Source organism: Ochotona curzoniae, unplaced genomic scaffold (assembly GCF_017591425.1).
Source record: "Ochotona curzoniae isolate NIBS_2020 unplaced genomic scaffold, NIBS_Ocur_1.0 scaffold_4701, whole genome shotgun sequence".
NCBI lineage: Eukaryota > Metazoa > Chordata > Mammalia > Lagomorpha > Ochotonidae > Ochotona > Ochotona curzoniae.
In genome coordinates, this window is record NW_024467122.1 from 38,862,740 (window position 1) to 38,883,561 (window position 20,822).

Sequence of the window (20,822 nt, forward strand, 5' to 3'; positions counted from 1 at the left end):
CTCCTGGTGTCAGAATACCTTGCCATCCACTACCAGGACCATTTCACGAAGGTCTGTTCTCAGATATAGTATTATCCAGCAGGCCAACAGAAGTTCTTTCCAATTGCAGAATACTGGCTCCCTGTCTCAGATCTACAGAGCACTGTCCTCTTGGGACATGGACCACAGTCTTCCATGCGGACTGTGCTACCACAATAGCAAGTATGATTAAAAACATATGATTAAGGTAACTCCCATGCACACTGAGGGAAATTCAATGAGATAACATCTACATTCATGTAGACATGTTTTAATTTAGTGAGGTATGGGTTAGTAGCTGTTTCAAAGAAACCTTAACTAAAGAAGCACCACAAAACCAGAGGAAACATGAGGTCACTGAGCCCACCTAGCTCCTCCCCCTCCCCAGGAGCTAAGAGAGAGTAAGGAGGAAGTGCACCTGCAGCTCCAAGCTGGGCAGCCTTCCTGAGAAGATGCAGCCACTCCTGCTCCTGCTGACCCTCTTCCTGTCCCTCAGGGCTGAGGCAGGTGAGTGACCACCCCAAACTCACATTCCTGACCTGCCAGAGACACAGACCTCCTGTCCCTCCTGCCCCTCCTGCCCCTCCTGCCCCACATGGCACAGCTTCTATTGGCAATGTGATGCTGCCCAGCTCCAGGGCCACCCACATCCGACAATGAGACTGGCTCACTGAGGGCAGGAGTGCTAGAGCAGAAGGCTATTGTTTGCAAGGGCAGGAAACTGGCAACCAGGAGGTTTTGGAGACGCATGGCAGAAGATGGGAAATGGAAAGGAAAAATATTGCTTTTTCAGGAGAGGGCAAAGGGAGCCTGTTTCAGAGCTGCTCTTGCCCCATCTGCTCAGCAGAAGCCCATGCTAAGCTGACCCCAGAGTGCTGGCAGCCCCTCCCTACCTTGTGCTCATGCCACAGCTTCAGCCCTCCATCCAGTCCTGCTCTGCTTCCTGGTCCTTTGGTGGCTCCTCTCCATGAAATGATGAAAACCCATGTGGATGACCACAACTTCTACAATTTCCAGAACCCCATGAGATTTACCCTCATAACCCTCATGCATGTAGGAGCCATTCCTTCATAAGGTCAATGTCAGCCCTAACAGGACCTGGCTGGAATTATGTCCACTTCCTTAATTTCTGCTCCTGCCCATGTGAAAACAGCACCATCCTAAACATCACCAGAATAGGCCAAGGGTTTTGGAAGCTCATGGGAAACATAAAAATAGTCAGGAGACTCTGGTGTCACTGTCCCTGAACAGCTGTTCTTACCTTAAATGATGTGTGCAAAAATGTTTCCTAGACCAAGACCACCTTTTAGAGAAGGAGATTGAGGGTCCTCACCCCCAATCCTCTGCCTTCTACTGAAGGCTCCCAGCATTGCTGAAATCATCTCAAGCATGTATGCCCCCCACCAGTGGGTGCATATAATCAGGCCAGCTCTTTTCTCAGGAGAGATCATCGGGGGACACGAGACCAAGCCCCACTCCCGTCCCTACATGGCCTTTATTCAGTACTGGAATGGCTCAGATAGGAAGAGGTGTGGAGGTTTCCTGATCCGTGAGGATTTTGTGCTGACAGCTGCACACTGCCAGGGAAGGTGAGCACTAGGACACAGACCACTTCTCCAGGAAAAGCTTCTTTTTCCCAATAAGCTCCATGTGTCCTTTATGTACAGAAGGCTTCCTAAAAGGTAAGATAGAATGGGGTGGTGGGGGGGTCTCTTAGGAAAATGTTAGCTTGGTGCCAGTCACCTTGCTGGCAGAGTGATGAACGCGGCCATCCTGAGAGCTAGGTGCATGCTCTGGCGTCAGCAATTCCATATTTCTGTCTCTGGGTTAATGACCCCAGATAGCCACTGGCCATCACCAACAGTTACAGCATTCCACCTCGACTGCTGAGATGCAGACAGCACTGAAAGCTCAGCCCTAGAAGCCCCCACGCCCTGGATTCCACCCTCAGCCACAGCCCTCTTCACATCTGGCAGCAGCCAGCTGCTCTTCACAACTCCGGGGCTGCATCTCCTGTGAGTCCACCGTCTCCCTTCCCTTACTCTGTTCCCTTACAGCCCTATAAATGTCACCCTGGGGGCCCACAACATCAACAAGCCAGAGAAGACATGGCAGGTCATCCCCGTGAGAAATGCCATCCCCCACCCAGAATACAACCGCAAAGACTACTCCAATGACATCATGTTACTGCAGGTAGGACTCCTCCCATGCTCTTGTTCTCCCACATCCAGTTGCTACCCTTCTTATTGTGCCCTACTCCTTGCCTCTTTTCCATCCTAATAACTTTGCCTGTTCCAGTGTAACAGAGGACACAGGAGGAGGCATAGATTCATAGTGATGTCCAGGCCCTTGTAGACATTTGCTTATCTGATTTTTCCTAACTCTTACCCATCAGCTGAACACAAAGGCCAAGCAGAACAAACTTGTGAAGACCATTAACCTGCCCAAGCGCAAGACCCATGTGAGGCCAGGGCAGGTGTGCCATGTGGCCGGCTGGGGAAAGACAACCCCTAACGGCAAACTGTCAGACACACTGCGCGAATTGGAGCTGACAGTGCAGAAGGACGAGATTTGCAAGTCCTCCTATCCCACTTACAAGAATGATATCGAGATGTGTGTAGGGGACGAGAAAACAAGAAAATCTTCCTTTCAGGTGAGACTGAGCAGTTTCCTACTGGGAAGGAGATGTATGGGAAGGTTGCACCAAAGATCTTCTTCTCTGTCTCTTCTCTTCTCTGTATATCTGACTGTCCAATAAAAATAAATCATAAATCAGAAAGAAAGAGAGAGAAAGAAAGAAAGAAAGAAAGAAAGAAAGAAAGAAAGAAAGAAAGAAAGAAAGAAAGAAAGAAAGAAAGAAAGAAAGAGAGAAAGAAAGAGAGAAAGAGAGAGGGTATCCAAGCTGTGTGGTACCTAGGTCCTCAGCTGCTACTACAGGGCATCAATTGACTATTGTTCCACCCCAGGTCACAGGTATTGGGAAATTATGCTTCCAAACATGCAGTTATTGTAATGGGACTCCACAAGGCTGCCACCCAACTTGGTTAACGGGCTTATCCTCCACACAGGATCTCAGTCCACTCCTTTGCCTCTGTGTCCTTAAACAATAGCCTGGCACATCCTCAGGGAGAGAGGTTCCCTGGCCAGGGGAGAGGACAGAAGCAGGACCCTGGAATGAGAGTTGTCCAGTCTGCCCCCTCCAGGACAGCCTTGGGATGGCAGGAGAGCAGATCACTGGGAAGAAATTCTGCCCTTCTTTGTATTCACAGGGAGATTCCGGGGGACCCCTTGTGTGCAAAAATGTGGCCCAGGGAATTGTCTCCCATGGAAAACCTCAAGGACCAACTCCACAAGTCTACACCAAAATCTCAAGTTTCCTATCGTGGATTAAGGAAACCATGAGAAGACGCCAACTGCAGGAAGTCGACTGACCCATCTCTGACTCACTTCTAGAACAGAGGGTCCATAGTAACCCTGAGGGCGGGGCCAATAACTGAATAAATGTCTTATCTGAGTGGAAGTCCAGCTTCTTCTTCTTCTTCGGCGTTTGAGTGGTTTTTTTTTTCTTGTTTTCTTGTTTATTTTTGATAAATTTTACATATTTGATTAAGGTGCAACAGGTCAAGGACTAGAGAAAAGAGCGTGAGACCATTGTTTTCACATTCTCTTCTTTCCTTCCTGTATCTGGGGGAAGGTGAGAGATAAAGAGTGAAGCCACACCCAGCCTCTCAATCATCCCAGGGTTCCCAATGTGGGGCACACTCCGAGGGTCCTGCTCAAGTGTTTTATTATTATTATTATCATTATTATTACTTAAACAAGTGGTTTTGATAGTTCAACAGTCCTGTATTGCCGCCAATCTTGCCACTCCAAACACAATGAAATCTCTCCAGACTCCACTGACTGACATAATCCACCTTAGAGCCTCCATTTACCCAGGTATTCACTGCCAACTCTTGGCTGAGGTAGTTGATTGATTTGGGCTGCTGTTCCCTGGGCTAAACCTCCCTGCCAGGCTCCTGAACATCGTCCTTTAGAGTCCAAGGGTCTCCACCTGCAGCAGATACGGGAAACGTGGTTTTTTTCATCAAGCAACAAGCACTCTCTGAGTATTTAGTAGCTGCCAGACACTGGGGACCTGCATGAGTACAGTGACAGACTAATCTGTCTGTCTTAGTACCTGACCCACACACCCACGCCAATGATACCGAAGGTGTTAAGACTTTAATTCCCAAATAAATAAATAAATAAATGGAATTTTAAAAATTAAAAAAAAAAGACTTTAATTCCTCCCTCCATCTTCCAACTGTTCCAACTACTCTAGAATAGAGAAACACATGGGAATTGGAAATGGATTTCATCTTATGGGACAGCCACTGTGGGGAACAAGACAGGCTCCTCAACAAATACAACACATAACTAACCATATGACCCAGCTAGCCACATCTGGGGCTAGAATTGAAATCAATATTTGAAAGAGATATTTGCATTCTAACATTCATTTTGCAGCACTATTCACAATCATTAAGAAATCAATCTGGGAGCCCCTCCCTGGATGAATGGAGAAAGACAGTATGATATGCATACACACACAGAGTGAAATATTATTCAGACATGAGAAAAACAAAGCCCTTACATGTACAGAAGAGATGGAATTAGATAATAATTGAAATAAGTCAGACACAGAGAAAAATATTCTGTTTTCTTTCATATGTGAGAGCTTCATATGCAAAATCTAAAACAATGATTATTAGAGACTAGGAATGGAGACTTCATAACGGGTGGTGATGTGCGGCTGTGGAAGGGAGTGAGTCCTGGTGTTGCACGGAAGAACAGGGTTACTGTAGTCTGTGACAGAGGAAATGGAAGACCTAACTGCCTCATGTGTGGTTCATGCTGTATGCATCTGTTGAAATATGGTGGTATACCTCATAAAATGCGCATGTGCTTCCTGGTAATACAATTGTTTTTAAAGATCTATTTATTTATTTTTAATGTAAAGGTAGATTTACGGAGAGAACAGAAGACAGAAAGAAAGATCTTCCATCTGCTGGTTCACTCTAAATGGCCACAACAGCCAAGCTAAGCTGATTTGAAGCCAGGAGTTTCTTCTTGCACTCTCATGTGGGTAATGGATCCCATGGATGTGGCCATCCTCCACTGCTTTCCCAGGCCACAAGCAAGGGACTGGATGGAAAGTGGAACCTCCAGGACACAAACTGGTATACACAAACAGGATGCCGGCACATGGAGGTAAAAGATTAGCCTGTTGAGCCATAGTGCCAGCCCCAATACAAAATGGCAAAACCAAATTTCAAAAGAAAGTAAGGACACCAGGGCAGTCTTATCTTTATTTCGAAAGTCGCAGATACGGTGCCCGGCATGGTAGCCTAGAGGCTGAAGTGCACACCTTGCATGTGCCCAGATCCCATACAAACCCCGAGTTGTATCCCAGCTGCTCCATTTCCCATTCAGCTCCATGGCTGTGGCCTGAAAAAGCAGCAGAACACAGACCAGTTATGGAACCCTGAACCAGCATGGGAGACCCAGAAGAAGCTCCTAGCTCCTGGCTTCAGATCAGCTCAGCTCCTGCCATTACAGCTACTTGGGGAGTGAACCAGCAAATGGAAAATCTTTCTCCATATCTCTCTTTCTCTCTGTAAATATGACATTCCAATAAAAATAAATAAATACTTCTTTAAAATCACAGGTATTATTGCCTTTGCACAGATGCAGTTGGTAGGAAAATCATCCTCCACTGGACCTAAGCCATGGATGGATGGCCAGCTCCAACTGCCCTGGGAGGCTCGCTAGGACTGGAAAAATGGAGATTCACTGAGTAGTTAGACACCCCTGGTTACAGGTACATTCGTAGTCTCCAAAAGTACAGACTTTCATCTTTACGAAGTTCTTGCCTGGGAGGCCACACATAAACCATGTGAGTTTTTGCTGAGTGAAGGTCTTAGTTTCACCTTGACAAACACTCCCAGCAGCCACTCCTTCAAAGTCTTGTTACTAATGGAATATTGTTCAGTACGTCAGCCTAAGTTCCCATTCTAGATCAATGATTCTCTGTCCCTATTATGCAGAGCTCTACCCTATTGTGGTGTGAACTAAAGTTTCCCTATGGGACCGTGTAACTTTCATGGGGATGCTGCTGCAACCATCATTTTTTTTTCAACTCTGTGTGTGTCCCCCAAATTAGAAGCAGATCTCATAAAGGCAGCAAACTGTTGCAACTTGATTTTTTTTATGATAATAATACAAATACATTCAGTCACCATATGTCTTTTTGGTTGAATAATGTAATCAATTTACATTCAAAGAGACTATGAATAATTAAAGACCTGTCATGGCCATTTTGTCATTTGTTTTCTGGTTGTCTTATGATTTTACATTATTTGTGGACAAATATGATGCATTCTTCCCTGAGCCAGACTTTTCCTAAAGTAAACTGAAATTTCCTAGTTCCTTCACCTGCTTATCCAATGAGTCAGGAATTCATTTCCTACCAAGAATTCTTTCCCCTAAAACATTCCTAGAAGTTCTGTTTGGGTGCTGTTTTGAGACATGGCTTACATGTTCTTTATTTAACTGATGCCCATGTGCATGGGAACAAGAAATCATTACTCTAATCAGAACTAACACAGCAGGTGGAATTCTCACAGGAAAGTGAATCACGCTGGTGGGTACAAATTAAAGCTACTTACACCAGTTCTGACTTCCATTTATGCATTCCTATGTCCTTGAGTAACATAAAGTGCCAGTTACAGAACCATGTCTCAGAATACTCACTTCTAGAGAAGACTTGGTTGCTGTCCCACAAGAGTTGCAGGGTTGCACTGCCATGGCAAGTTCACATACTAATTCTCAACCTTTCAGGTTCAGAGAGCTGATCAGCATGCCAAGATCAAAGTCATATGTTATGTTGGATTCATGTAACACAAGGTTAGAAGCTAAAGGGTAATTTTGCCGTACTTTTTAGTTGAAACTGTTTCACAGGCCTGGACTAACCAAGTTCTCTAGAGGATTGTGTGAAGGTGATTGACACAGGAAATAAAGCTTGACAGCCTGCTGCCTAAAAATCAAGGAATCAGATGCAGAGAGGGTGAATATATGGACTGTTTAACAGCATCAGGCTGAATGCAAGGCTCCATCGTGAAAGAATTCTCTTGTCAATTCATGGGCTACAGTCTGTTCTCTGCGTGCCGTCACTCAGTCTATCCACATTTTAGCAGAAAATGCTAGTGCTCAAGAGAATCTCATCGTTTCCTTTTTTCTTCAAGCACTCCTCATCTTTATCATCTGCAGATTTTCGAAGATAGGTAAACCTAGGGTAAGACAAATATTTTTAAAACCCCACATCTAAGGACATCGTGGTCAAAAGGGCGAACATCAAAGAAAAAGAAAGAACTTAGAAAGCAAACAGAAGAGGGGAAGGCACAAGGCTTCAGCGAAGCCTACAATCACAGTACCAGGTGATACCCACCAGAAATCATCAGAGCCAGAAATGTGAAATGGGCAAAGTGGAATTCCATATCCAGTGAAAACTGTTCAAAAATGAAAGCCTGGTATAGACATTTTTCAAGGAACTGAAGCTGAATAAACTTGTCACTATGAAGTTTGCACTGCAGCAAATAACAAAAGAAACCTTCAGGTTGAAGGGAAATGGTCCTTGCTACAGCAAGCAGAATGGAAAAACAGAAATAAAAGTGTAGCAGAACAAAATGTGACTGAACAGAAAGACTTTGCATACATTTCTCTCGAAATTACTATTTAAGGCAGAAAGTCATACAGGATTTACTATATAAATCGGCATATTATATATGGTATAAACATACAACAAAAATAATATGAAAACATGAAAATACATCATTACAAAGTTCTTATGTGAAGTGTTATGACATTAATTCAAAATAGACACATTATGTGAGGCAGGGGCATTGCCATCTCAGAGCAACCACTGAAATCATTTCTGGAGTTTCAACTGAAAGGTAAAACAGAAAAAGCATAGAACAGCTACAGAAAAAGGCAGTAAAAGACAAAGGATTAAATATATGTATTTATTCCAATTCAGGCCTATCTGAAGTTGCATTGAATGCAAACAGGTAAAACACTTCAATTAAAGGGCAAAGATCACCAGCTTGGATGAAAATATACAAGAGCCAGTTCTGTACTGCCCGCACAAGCACAAGGACAGGAACAAGGCAAGAGTAAAATCATGAACAGAAAAATATATAAACCCTGAAACAAGCACTCAAAGAAAAGCTACCCTGTTCATGAAGTGTGCTGCTAAACTTTTAAATTGTTGGTACTTGTAAAATGAGATAGTTTGTCAGAAAATCTTTCATTTCTGTTTTTTCCCACTTTTCATTTATCATTTCTCCTAACATGAGTAATGTAGAGATATTATCATTTACTTATTCAGAATATGCAAAGATACTTTGCTCAGCAAATGTTACAGGCTCTCAGAAGCATAGCTTTCTGGACAGTGGTTTGACTCTGCTTGAAATCCCTGGTACTGGTTCCCACTCTACACAGCATCAGTAATCCATTTAAAAAAGCATATCTTGGTGCCCAACTTTCTTCAACTTTCAGCTCGTGTTGTTTGAACAAAGCAGACCCCAACCTATCCAAAAGCAGTGACATTCCCTTTGGCATGGACCAGTCAGTGTTTGCAGCTCCTCTCACCAACTCTGCACACACCCGAAGCGAGTGTGGCAGATCATATTTTCCTAAACAATTGAAATACTGCCTTCCCCATCCCACCAACTCTTCTATAGCACAACTTCTCCCCACAATGAGAGGCAAGCTCTAGGTCCCTTCCTTGCAAATCTGGGTAAGATCTTTCGGTTGCCCCAAGCAATGGGATATGATAGAAGAAATAAAAGGATGCAACATCTGCCTGGCTTGCTTGTGAGAGGTCTGATCACTCTGGGGGAAGCCAACCAACATGCAATTGAAAAAAAAAAAAAATGATGCTGTGAGTAACACGGAAAGGTCCCAGTGGAAAGGCAATGAAGTTCCCAGACAGTGATTAGCATCCACCATGATGAGTGAGACTTCAAGTGATGCTAGTCTCTAGACTTTGAGTCTGCTAGCACCAAAGAGGGACAACCCTGACCAAGTCATACATTCATAGACAAAGTACATATTGTCAAATAAAATGCACCTTCTCCCCATGCGGTCTGCCCATTCTTCTAACCATGGCCTTCACCTCCCATATCCAGTACTGATGATTTTGTCTGCTCCACCAGAGCCAAAGAATCTCGTCTCCAGTATCTCTAACTTTCCCAAAGAAAAGAGCCTCCATGAGCAACCATCTTGAGAGTCTCACAATAGCCATACAAATGTCTTGTATCTACCATGATGATACTTAAGTTTCTGGGGTTTGAAAGCCCACTAACTGCAGTATTTCCAACCACTGTGGTCTCAAGGCCCTATATGCTGCTGCTGTGGTCACGACTGGGAAGTCAAGAGCTACTGGTGCTCACGTGATGACTGGTAATTTTGTATTCCACTCAGGCCTGAGAACTTCATCATGCAAAGATGAATGATATCTGATAAAACCGCACAAAGCCAGACATCATCTGAGGTTCAAAGATTCAAAGACAAGAAGGGACAGCAGCTGTGATCTGAACAACCTCACCGAGAAAATGCAGCCACTGTTGCTCCTGCTACCCTTGCTTCTGAGCCTCACACTGAGACCGGTAACTGACTGCCCCATGAGGATGGTCCCACAGGCCAGCCCTGTTGCTACATCCTGGACCTGATCCAATTACAGGAACTTTCTGAATCCCAGGAGTTGCCCTCCTCTCTGATGTGACATTCATCAGAAGCTGCTTAGCAGTAACACAACCAGTCCTCCTAAGTTACTATCCCTCCCCAAGCCATACCCTATCATCTGGGGAGTGGATTCTCTCAGAAAAAAACATTCAGGAAAAAAAAAAAAACATGTTGTACACTATCAATGAGTGATAACTAATTCTTCCAAGCTAGGGTAGCATGGAGAAAAGAACTAGCTTCTGGATCAAAAGAAAATCCACCAACTTTCTTAGGCAAGTCTTAAAATGTGCCCTCAATCTTCATCCCCTTCTCTAAACTTTGTCAGAAAAGAAACCTAGGCCCCAGTTGGTCTCAGACATGCTGCCACCCTGGACCCTTTAACACCTATATGGTTCTGATTCAGCTTCATTTCCCCTGCCCATCTTTTCATTTCCAGAATAGCTCCATCTGTTCCTCCAGCATCATCCAACCAAGCCTCAACAGAGACTACCTGGGAGCCATTCCTTCAGGCGTCCAAGCCAGGGACGGCATGCCTACATCATGTCAGGTTCCAGAAGACAGAGACCAAACACGGCAACTCAGCATTTCAAGTTTGTGGTCAGAGCATTACAAAGCAGCAGCCACTCGGTGGGGTCTGGGCAGCAAATGGAGAAGGAAAAGCCAGGAGTTTCTCAAACAGGGTTTTTCAGAATTTATGGGGACGCCATTGCTTTGTCCAAAGTTTGTCTTTCAACTCAAATGTCTGATGCACAAACTCAGGAAAATTCACAAACTCAGACCACATTTGTCTTCCTCAGAAGGAGATGCTGAATCTTGTATGTCACTGGGCAAACCAGGGATACTACCCAGAGAATCCATTGCAAGCCCTTGTTGGTGCTGCCAGCTATTAGCGACTCCACTATCTACCACTCCACCCAGCCCTGCACTCCTTGTAGCTCATTCCAGTCTCCCCTTCTTCAGCCTTCAGCCCCTTGAGTACAGATGACAGAACAGTATTTTTCTTTCAGGGAAAATCACTGAGGGCCATTCTCATCCCTACATGGCATTTCTTCAAATCAACTCCTGTCAAAACCCTAAACACTGTGGTGGTTTCCTTGTGAGTGAGGACTTTATGTTGACAGCAGCTCACTGCCTGGGGAGGTAAGCTCATGCCAAGGTCCCCTCCCCTGGGGGAATCTTCTCTTTTAGAAGCTGCAAATACAGGTGACCTGTTGACACAGGAGTCCTCAGAGCATAGATAAACCTTGGATAGAAAGGAAGAGCTCATTGCTAGTGGCTTGGCCAGAGGGAAGGAGCACTCTGGTTGAAGTACATGGGAAGGGAGCTCAGCACTGCACCTGGAACCCAGCGGGCATGTCTAAGCAACTGAAGTGTTTTGTTTGTTTTTTTCTTGGTGATAGGCAACGTCAGTGCCAAGCTGTGCCCCCCTGTGACTCCTCTCTAAGGTCTCAGTTCAGTTCCACATGTGTAACCCTGGAAGCCCACAACATCAGGATGAACGAGAGAATCCACCAGGTCATCCCCGTGAGAAAAGTCATCCCACACCAAGACTATCATCCTGAGAAACTTTTCAATTATATCATGTTACTCTAGGTAAGACACATCAGTCCACGGAGCTGGTATCCTTTAATCCTGAAGTGTCTGCATCCCCAGGTCTTTGTTCCCAACTTTCCTTCCCAAGATGGAAGGAATCTGTTCCACTTGTCCTAGACCCATGGAGAAGACAACTCTGTGACTGTCTGGAGTCTTTGTGAGTCACTGGTGGGCTAGAACTCCTTTCGGATCACTGGTGGATTAAAACTCCTTCCTTGTGTTTTCAGTTAAAGAACAATGCCAGCCTGAAGAAGGAGGCTGATCTCAGGCTGCCAACAGGAAGAGACCAGGTGAGGTCAGATGGTGTGCAGTGTGGCCGGCTGGGGGCACACCAACATGACTGAGAGCCGACGTGGCCCGAGGTAGAACTCAAAATCCAAGGAGACCAGAGAGTAGAGAGCCCCCTGCTGATCATTTGGGGCAACAGGCGGATGAGGCGCTAGGAGACTGAGCAGTGTGCTGGGCTCTGGACTCAACAGGCACTTCAGCCGGGTCTGGGAGTACCAAAGGGCCTTGCTGCAACTTCCCACACTGCTGGGAAGTTCACTACCAAAGCTACTAGAGCAGCAACACCCAGATTTGTGTGGGAGACCCGAACACAATGAAATCTTCTTTTATGTTAAAATCACCAGCACTGTGTAATCCCCTGCCTTATAACATGGTAAACCATTTAGGGGATCCAAAATAGTGGGGCTGAACTGCGTCCTTATGCACTCAGCCTTCCAGAATTCCAGTCTCAGCTTCTATCTTCCTGCAGCAAAGGAGCAACTGGCAGGCAGAGGCTTCCAGGTGCTGGGAAGGCCAGGCTGACCCCTGCTGACTTGAGGGTATTGGGCAGGGCCTGACCGGAGCTCTAGTACTAAGGAATGTCACAAGGCCTGCCTTGCCTCTGCTTTCACACACACTGCTCATTGACAGTGAACACACCGCTCCCTGAGGAGGTGGGGTGGGAGGAACATGACCAGGAGGAGACCAGCTCAGCTCTGCTTCTGTCTGTCCACAGGACGACTCTGGAGGACCCTTCGTGTGCAACAGCATGGCCCAGGGCGTTGTCTCCTTTGGCATGGAGGACAGGACACTTCCAAGGGTCTACACCGGGATCTCAAGCTTTATTCCCTGGATAGAAAAGACAAAGAGATCTTTCCGACCACAAGGGCCAAACGGAAATGCCTCCAGGATTGATTTATCCTTCATCTTCTCTGGGGTAGGAGCCAAAAGTTCTTTAGGTGGGAGGGTGACAGAAAACCTGTCAAGCACTTAATAAATGTCTAGTGTGGAAGGTGTCGACTCCTCCTCGGTCATTCACCAAAGTAACATCCCTTAAACACCAGCTATGTGGCCAGTGGCCCTTGGTTCACATTTCTGACTCGCTTCATGCTTCCGCCTCCTGCAGACACCAGCTTTAAAACTGTGCTATGGTGATAGTCCTGCAAACAGGCCTTCCTAGGGCTGCCTATCCCTGGCACGCTCAGTGAATGCTCCCTCAAGGACAAGGAGACATCTTTCAGGGCCAGAGGTGGGAGCTGGAGGAGTACAGTAACCTTCCCTCAATGAACATCTTAGCTTATCTGTGTTGTTCTCACCTCATTCTATATCTGCATCCCTCCTTTAACACCAGAGCTAATATAAACCTGATTTGGAAAGATTAGTTCAAAGCTTCAAGTTTGGGGGCTATTTTTCCACCTTATCAAAAATGAGTGACAGTCTCTTTTGCAAAAGTATGGCTCACCCTACACAGGGCTCCCTCTTCAAATCAGGGCAGCTGGCAGCCAGCAGCATGGCAAGTTCCAGGAAGGTCCTTCGGTACTCAGACACGCTGAAGTGCCTGCTGCAGCCCCAAGTTGAATACAGAGCCCAGCACACTGCCCAGTCTCCTGGAGCCTCATCCTCCTGTTGCCCCAAATGACCAGCAGAGGGCTCTCTATTTACATAAAAGCCAGGCTCTCCATCACCTCTCGTTGTCCAACATATAGTGAAGATCCACCTGCACTGAACATCCCAGAGGAGTCCTGGCGATGAGTCCACTCTGTCCCGTTCCTGGAGGAACTCGCGAGCAGAGCCACAACATTCCATCTCAGGCACAAAGGTGTCCAGAGTCCAACAGCTGAGCCATGCCACAACAGCCTGAGCCTGCTCAGCCTGGTCTCTAAACAGGGACTCTCCAGTCTCTCCAGGGACAGGTCAGTCGCGGGCTGTGGCTGACCTGGAAAGGTAGAGAGACCGCTTCTCTGTAGTATAACTATGGTGCACCATTCCGTGGTCAGCCGACATAGCGGCACTGGCTGCGCCTCACCGTAGCAACACAACATGGGATTTCTGTGGATCTAGCTGGTTTACGAAGTGAGAGCTGCTTGACCTGGATATGACCTTGAAATCCACAAGAAGCACTCATCTTGTTTTGAAGATACTAATCACTCCTTTGGGTTGTATTTATGTTCCACGTATCACAGCAGACTGTGAAGTTTGCAGAAAGAACTGGGGAGTTCTCTTGTCCTGTCAGTACTCACGAGCACCCCCTCCTGGAAGAGAAGGGAGAGATGGTGAGGACGCGGAAGGTGAAGAAACCTACCTTGATAGGATTGTATGCAGTTGGTGCGAACCTTAGTACAGAAACTCAGACATGTACAAGATGCTGCATTTGGAGTGAGGGGTTGGCATGGAGGTTAAGATGCCACTTGCAACACTTGAAACCTAAATTTGAATGCCCAGGTTGAAGCCCGAGCTCTGCTTCTAATTCAGCATTCACCCCTGGCAGTCAGCTAGTGATGATTCAAATAGCTGGGTCATCACCATTTGCCTGGGAAACCTCGACCAAACTCTTGGCTTCTGATTTGGACCTGGCCCAGCCTCAGGGAGTTGAACTAGCAGAGGGAAGATCACTTCCTATCTCTATCTTAAATACCTTTGAAATAAATGAATACATAAATCAATTTTTGATTTTTTTAAAGTGCCCTACTTTCCTATAAACCTGAGTTACACTCTAAACCTCAACTGACCTAAAATGTAATTCCAGTTATTCTTGAGGCCTTGCCACACCTAAAACAGAAACCAACTAAAGAAATCTCCTTGGTACCTGAAAAGTGTAGAAAAACTTTGAAGTCATCCGTGCATGATGCTTAGTTTCTGCTTAGATTCCTGTGTGCCCCTGTCAGCCTCGTGAGGCGTGTCCAGAGGCCCGGGTCAATTGCTATACTGCTTAGAGTGAAACAGGGGCTTCAAGCATGAGGCAGTGTTCTTGTTGTCCCAACCTTAGGCTATATCACACTCTCTTGACTCGAAGCCCACATATTTCAAAAGGGTGTGATCATAGCATTCACATGTTCAGCTTAGCTGTTACATTTGTGGGCTTTGTGGCTAGAATGGGGGGGAAATGAGTGTCACAGACCTAGAGGGTCCTTGAGTGGAAGAAGAAACTAAAATTCAGAAAATTGAAATACCTGGTCCAACACCACATCATCAAGGCACCACAGAGACCAGGCTGGACGCAGGCTTCTCAGCATTTGAGGAAGTCCTTTTTTGACCCAGGTAGGAGTTCCTCTAACTCCTTCTCAGAGCCAGAGCCCTTCAAGATCGTCTGGCACTCACTGCGTGCTGCCTTCTCAGCCTGGCATCCAATGGGAAGTCCAGCCTCTGCCCCAAAGGGTCCCTGGAGGAAAAGCTCACAGGCTGGCCAGTAACCTGCTTGGCAGCAACACGATCAGGAGCAACATTCCTTGGATAAACTAAGCAATGGAATGGAACGTTCTCAGCTCCTCAGGCTCCCCCTATAAGCAATTGCTTACAGTCTCCAGCTATAAGCAATCCTCAAAAAATTACTGACTGGCTGCAGCTTACAGACAAGAAAGAGTGCTCCTCTAAATGCTAGAGAAAATGTACCCCACCCCACATGCCACGCCCCCATACTCTGAAGAACCCTGGGACTTCAGCCCTGACTTCCACTAGAACCCATAACTTGACCCAGGATGACAGGCTACATTGTCAGAGAAGTCAAGATGATCCAGCACACCACACCTAAATATAGGTGACAGCTCCCCCCTCATTCCCAACAGCCAAGACAATGAGACAATAGGGAAGCTGAACCAGAAATTAAACCACCACAACAAAACAACTCAATACACCCTGAATCAGACATAGGAGGAGATATTGTCACCCACAGCCTAGCAAGGGGAAATAATAAATAATGCACAACGTCAACCAACTATTAACTTTTCACGGACAGGTGTCCTGTCTCTCCTAGCCCTACTTGTAGCTCACTGAATAATACACATAATTTTTGTTAGGATGGAAAAAGAGTTAAGGGACTGAAGAAAGAGGCTACTGGGGGCTTCATTGCAGGGTGTTTAGGGGCTCTAGTCCTTCTGCCAACTGCAGCCCCAGCCTCACCACATAAACCTTCTCACTGTTTGCTTTCACTTTTGCCTTAACATGGCAGTAGGGAGTACTGATGTGGTGATGGTGCTATTTCCACCTAAACTAAACCAGAGGTCTTTGCCAAACCACCTTGCATGATGACACCCACCAGAAACAAGAAGTAGCAATCCGGAAGGCATGCTATATGAAGTCTGCGAGCCCACCCTGGTTCCTGCTCTTCCGGGGCCCTAGTCTAGAATGAAAAACACCAGCCACTCTGACCGGGTCAGCCCTGCAGGGAAGATGCTGCGCCTCCTGCTCCTGTGGCTCTTGCTTCTGCTCCCTGGGGCAGGTACAGGTGAGTGAGCATTTATCCCACAGGCCGGAGCTCCACGTCCTCCCAGTGCCTCCACCCAGCACTGTTCGGAGTCCAGGAACTTTCTGAGCCCCAGCTCTCGGCCCAAACCCAGACTCGGGAGTCTGGCACTAGGAAGGTATTCCATGGGGGTGGTAACCCAGAGGGTTCCCAGGGGGTGTAGTGGGATATCAGCCTCTCCCTAGACCTCTCCTCCATCACCCCACAAGGGATTTGTTCTTAGAAAGGCATTTGTCAGGGGCTGGCGTAATAACATATTAGGCTAAGCCTCCACCTGCAGCATTAGCATCACAATCCATGTGGGTGCCAATTTGAACCCCGGTCCCTGCACTGTTGATCCAGCTCCTTGTTTAGCGCTTGGAAAGGCAGTGGAGGATGGCGCAAGTCCTTGGGCCCCTGCACCCAGGTGGGAGACCTAAATGAAACTCCTGGCTCCTGGCTTTGAATCAGCCCAGCTCTGACCCTGGCCCATGAGGCCGTTTGTGCAGTAAACAAGCAGATGGAAAACTTCTCTCTCCCTCTCTCCTCTTTATCCTCTCTATCTGTAACTCTCCCTTTCCAATAAAAATAAATCTTTAAAAAGGGGCAGGGGGGATATTTGGCAGAGGATATGAAGCTATGGAAGATAAGCTGTTAAAACCCCTCCCTCCTTCCCCAGAAAGGCAGCTTAGACACCCAGCCGCAGGGATGGCCGCTGTCACCGAGCAAGTCGCATCATTCAGTCCCACCCAGGAGGAAGTCCCAGGTGCAGCTGCTCTCAGCTGGCACCCACAGCCCCTGCTGCCCTGGCTCCACCTTAGGATTTCTCAATCCTGTTGTGGCTGGTGTCTCCACCTCCCCTGGCCCTCCCAGGCCCCCGGGTGCTCCCTGATCATTAATGACAACCCCTTCTCACCTCCCTGCAGCCCCACCCCACAAGTCCCAGCCAAAGACTAACTGAAACCAATTTATTCATGCCACAAAAAATAATAATAATAACTGACCAGAAACCCAGGGTGTGTTTGGCTTTAGGAGATTAGAGATGACAGTAAATGGTCACAAAGAGGTGCCCATCAGGATATCAGTAAAGGCTCAGAAGGGTTAGGGAGACTTGGCAGGAAGGAAGGAACCACAGCAGTCATGTTCAGGACCCTCTGCAGTTTCACCACCATGACAGAGCATACCTCCTGCATGTTCCCGTGGGGTATGGGGAATAAGCGCTGTCCACCCTTGCTCGGGCCAGGACTCAGGCTTGAGTCACAGAAAAGGTTCTTCTGCCCACAAGGAGAGCTGTTCACCGAGCCTCAGAGGCTCCTCCTGCTGTCTGTAGGACCTATCCCCCCACCTCAACCACAGCTGCCCCATGGAGTTTCCAGGCCTTTTTTGCAGAGGAGATTATCGGGGGCCAAGAAGTCAAGCCCCACTCCCGGCCCTACATGGTGCTTGTTCGGTCTCTGGCAACACGTAAGAAGAGGTGCAGTGGGGTCCTGGTGCGAGAAGACTTTGTGCTGACAGCGGCTCACTGCCAGGGAAGGTGAGAACAAGGGCACAGCCTGTCTCGCCCAGGCCCCATAGGGGCTAGGTGGGGAAGAGGAATTCCTGGGGTCCTGACAACCTCCCAGAGAACAGGACAGGGACACTGAGAGGCTGGGGACTAGGACAGGGCAGATTTATGGCCAGAGGATCAGCAGAAAGAGAAAGTGTCACAGGTGAAAAGAGAAGGACCATGCTGGTCACATAAAGCCATGCCGACCATGGGAAGTAACCTGAAGTGTTGACGTGCACACAATTTTAGTACATCGCCTGCTAGCCAGGTGCAGCACCCAAAAGCTTTACTCTCAGCATTCTTTTAGCTTCTCCACAGTATTCTAAAGAAGCAGGAGACTCAGTCCCTCAACCAATGTCCCCTCAACTCCCTCTCAGCCGCATTCCTCCCCATGATGTCCCAGCTGTTCTTCACAGCTCCTGGGCTGCATCCCTGTGAGTCCACAGCCTCCCTTCCCTCACTCTGTCCCCTTACAGCAGTATGAATGTCACCCTGGGGGCGCACAACATCAAGAAGCCAGAGAAGACCCAGCAGGTCATCCCCGTGAGAAGAGCAATCCCTCACCCAAACTACAACCCCAGGGACTTCTCTGGGGACATCATGTTACTACAGGTAGGATACCTCCCCACTGCCCTTCCTGTCCCAGGTTAGTTGTCACTCCTCACCCCTGAGACTCTGCTCCTCCCCTCCATCTCACCCTGACTACTTAACCAATTCCGGTACTTCAGGGGACATGGGGCAGGGCAGGCCCAAACTGGGGTCCAGATGGCCACAGGGATGAGCTAGACCATCTTGCCTTTTACCCATCAGCTGGAGAAAAAGATCAAGCGGACTGCAGCCATACAACCCCTCAGCCTGCCCAGGGGCAGGGCCCGGGTGAAGCCAGGGCAGGTGTGCCATGTGGCCGGCTGGGGGCAGGTTGCCATGGGCACCCTAGCAACCACATTGCAGGAAGTAGAGCTGACCGTGCAGCCGGACTGGGAGTGCGAGTCCCTCTTCCGCAACTATTACCGCAGGGCCACAGAGATCTGTGTGGGTGACCCAAAGGAGAAGAAGACTGGCTGCAAGGTACAGTTCCTAATTCATGCCCAGAGCTGCCCTGTGGAGAGAGGGGGCTGAGAGAGGTCTGGGATAACGGGAGTGGTGACATCCCCTGTCCTCAACCCCCGTCAACCTGAGCATCTCAAGCATGTAGTCTTTAGCACATCCTGGGTAGGTCAAGCATGGGGAGGAATGAGGCACCCCGCTGCAGCAGCAGTGTATCCCTGAGGACTCAGGCTGGGTCTGGGCAGAGCTGGAAACAAGAGCCAGGTCCTGCCAGGAGCCCCAGCACCGAGGGAGAGGCTACAAGGCATGTCCTGGCCCTGATCTTAACACACACAGAGCCCCTGCACTCCTGGGGGAAGTGAGGTGGGTGGGTCCAGGAGGAGACCAACTCATACCTTCTCTTCTCTGCCCACAGGGAGATTCTGGGGGGCCGCTCGTGTGTAACAATATGGCCCAGGGAATTTTCTCCTATGGACAACAAAATAGAAGCCCTCCAGGAGTCTTCATCAAGGTCTCCCACTTCCTGCCCTGGATAAAGAGAACCATGAGGGACCACTAGTCGCAGGTGTCGGACTGACCTTCCTCTATCACCAAACATCTTTCCTGGATGAGAGGTTAAGGCCCTGCAGGGGTGGGCAGTGGGGGAAACAGCAGCATAATAAATGCATCTCCAGAGAAAATAAGACTGAAGCCTTACTTATTCATGATCTTCTTTTTTCTTTTTATTTACTTTTTAAATTTATTTTTGTTTGTTTGTTTCCAAACTTTCCATTTCTTCTTCCGATTTCTGGAGAGAGGAAGGAGATAAGGGGAGAAGCCACAGCCAGCCTCCCAAACACCCCAGTACCCAGAAATGGGGAATAAACACCTGATATCAACCCAGGGTCCTGATGTGGCACACGCTCCAAGGATGATAGTTCTGAAATGTGGTCAATCTCATCGATCTATGGATGATGAATCCCTTCCAATGTCCATTGACTGACACAGTTGGTTTTAGAGTCTCCATTTGCCCAGACACTTGCTGTCACCATTTAGCTGGGGTAGTTGTCCCTATGTTCTGTTCTTCATTTTCTGTTATGGTATCAGATGTCCTCTGTAGGGCCCAATGGATATCATATCTTCTATGTGCACCATGGTCTGCTGTCCAGCACTCCACCCTTTACTCTGAGGAGGACTAGTCCTCACATGTGGGCTCATAGACCCCGGGACAGGCCACCTGGGCCCCACCGAACCCCCTACCCCTGGGGCTCAGGGACCCAGTACCCACTGTGCAAGTGGGCCCGAGGACACAAGCAAGGTAACCCAAGACCCACCCAACCTCCAGCCCCCAAGACTCATGAGCCTAGCAGACACTGTGAAAGTGGCCCAAGGACCCGGGCCAGGTGACTTAGGCCCCACTGAACCCCCAACCCCGGAGATCATGGATCCGACACCCACCATGCAGGTGGGCCCTAGGACTCAGGACAGGTGACTGGGACCCACCAGATCCCCCACCCCCGGCATTAATGGACCCAGTACCCATCACGCAGATGGGTCCAAAGACCTGGGCCAGGCAACTTGGGGCCCGCCATATCCTGGGACTCACAGACCTGGCACCCACTGTGCAGGCAGGTCCAAGGACCTGGGCCAGGAGACCTGGACTCCACCCTGGGACTCATTGTTCCAGTACCCATCATCCAGGTGGGCCAAAGGTCCCAGGCCAGATGACCTGGGCCCCACTAGACCCTCCACCCTCAGGGCCCACGGAGCCAACACCTACCACCCAGGTGGAACAAAGTTCCCAGGCCCAATGACCCGGACCCCACTGAACCCCTCTGCCCTTAGGCTCATGGATCTATCACCCACCACTCCCAGACTGGCATGGTTCACCTCACCTTGGCATCAACCAGTGGATGCTGCAACCTGGTTCAGTCCAGCCTGCTCCCAGTTCCAGCTCCTGCTGGTTAGTGCTGCAGCCTAGCCTTGCCCAGTCAGCCCCTCGACCCAGACTCAGTGTGAACTGGCTGATGTTGCAACCTGACCTGGCCCCTGCTGCAGGCCATCCTGGTTCTCAGACATGCCAGTGGCTGTAATGAACTGGCCTAGCCTGGCCTGCTCCCAGACCTAACCCATATGTGTGCTGGAGGG

At 48.2% G+C, this 20,822-nt stretch overlaps 2 protein-coding genes and 1 long non-coding RNA gene across 6 annotated transcripts; 2 read left to right on the top strand and 1 right to left on the bottom strand.

Moving 5' to 3' along the window:
• The first annotated feature begins 421 nt into the window (after positions 1–421).
• LOC121148693 (granzyme B-like) lies at positions 422–3,536 on the top strand. 2 transcript variants are annotated; one of them, XM_040968930.1, is made up of 5 exons: positions 422–525; positions 1,460–1,607; positions 2,076–2,211; positions 2,414–2,671; positions 3,288–3,536. In XM_040968930.1, the coding sequence occupies exons 1-5, from the start codon at positions 471–473 to the stop codon at positions 3,447–3,449; spliced, it is 759 nt and encodes a 252-aa protein (XP_040824864.1). In that variant the 5' UTR covers positions 422–470; the 3' UTR covers positions 3,450–3,536. The 2 variants fall into 2 exon arrangements, with proteins under 2 accessions (XP_040824864.1, XP_040824865.1); XM_040968931.1 differs by lacking the exon at positions 2,414–2,671 and having other exon boundaries at positions 429–525.
• LOC121148696 lies at positions 2,587–19,124 on the bottom strand. The gene is made up of 3 exons (XR_005882583.1): positions 19,109–19,124; positions 18,346–18,350; positions 2,587–2,664 (listed from the first exon to the last, which is right to left on the bottom strand). It is a non-coding gene; the product is annotated as an uncharacterized LOC121148696 (long non-coding RNA).
• On the top strand, positions 15,839–19,378 carry LOC121148692 (granzyme H-like). Of its 3 annotated transcripts, none has more exons than XM_040968927.1 (5): positions 15,839–16,105; positions 17,492–17,636; positions 18,125–18,260; positions 18,459–18,716; positions 19,111–19,378. In XM_040968927.1, the coding sequence occupies exons 1-5, from the start codon at positions 16,006–16,008 to the stop codon at positions 19,252–19,254; spliced, it is 783 nt and encodes a 260-aa protein (XP_040824861.1). In that variant the 5' UTR covers positions 15,839–16,005; the 3' UTR covers positions 19,255–19,378. The 3 variants fall into 3 exon arrangements, with proteins under 3 accessions (XP_040824861.1, XP_040824862.1, XP_040824863.1); XM_040968928.1 differs by having other exon boundaries at positions 18,459–18,524; XM_040968929.1 differs by lacking the exon at positions 18,459–18,716.
• The last annotated feature ends 1,444 nt before the right edge of the window (positions 19,379–20,822 follow it).

Coding starts and splice junctions, on each gene's coding strand:
- LOC121148692 (XM_040968927.1), top strand. CDS start 16,006: ATGAAAAACACCAGCCACTCTGACCGGGTCAGCCCTGCAGGGAAGATG. Junction 16,106..17,491: donor GCTCCCTGGGGCAGGTACAG/GTGAGTGAGCAT, acceptor CCTTTTTTGCAG/AGGAGATTATCGGGGGCCAA. Junction 18,261..18,458: donor GGGACATCATGTTACTACAG/GTAGGATACCTC, acceptor TTTACCCATCAG/CTGGAGAAAAAGATCAAGCG.
- LOC121148693 (XM_040968930.1), top strand. CDS start 471: ATGCAGCCACTCCTGCTCCTGCTGACCCTCTTCCTGTCCCTCAGGGCT. Junction 1,608..2,075: donor GCTGCACACTGCCAGGGAAG/GTGAGCACTAGG, acceptor GTTCCCTTACAG/CCCTATAAATGTCACCCTGG. Junction 2,212..2,413: donor ATGACATCATGTTACTGCAG/GTAGGACTCCTC, acceptor CTTACCCATCAG/CTGAACACAAAGGCCAAGCA.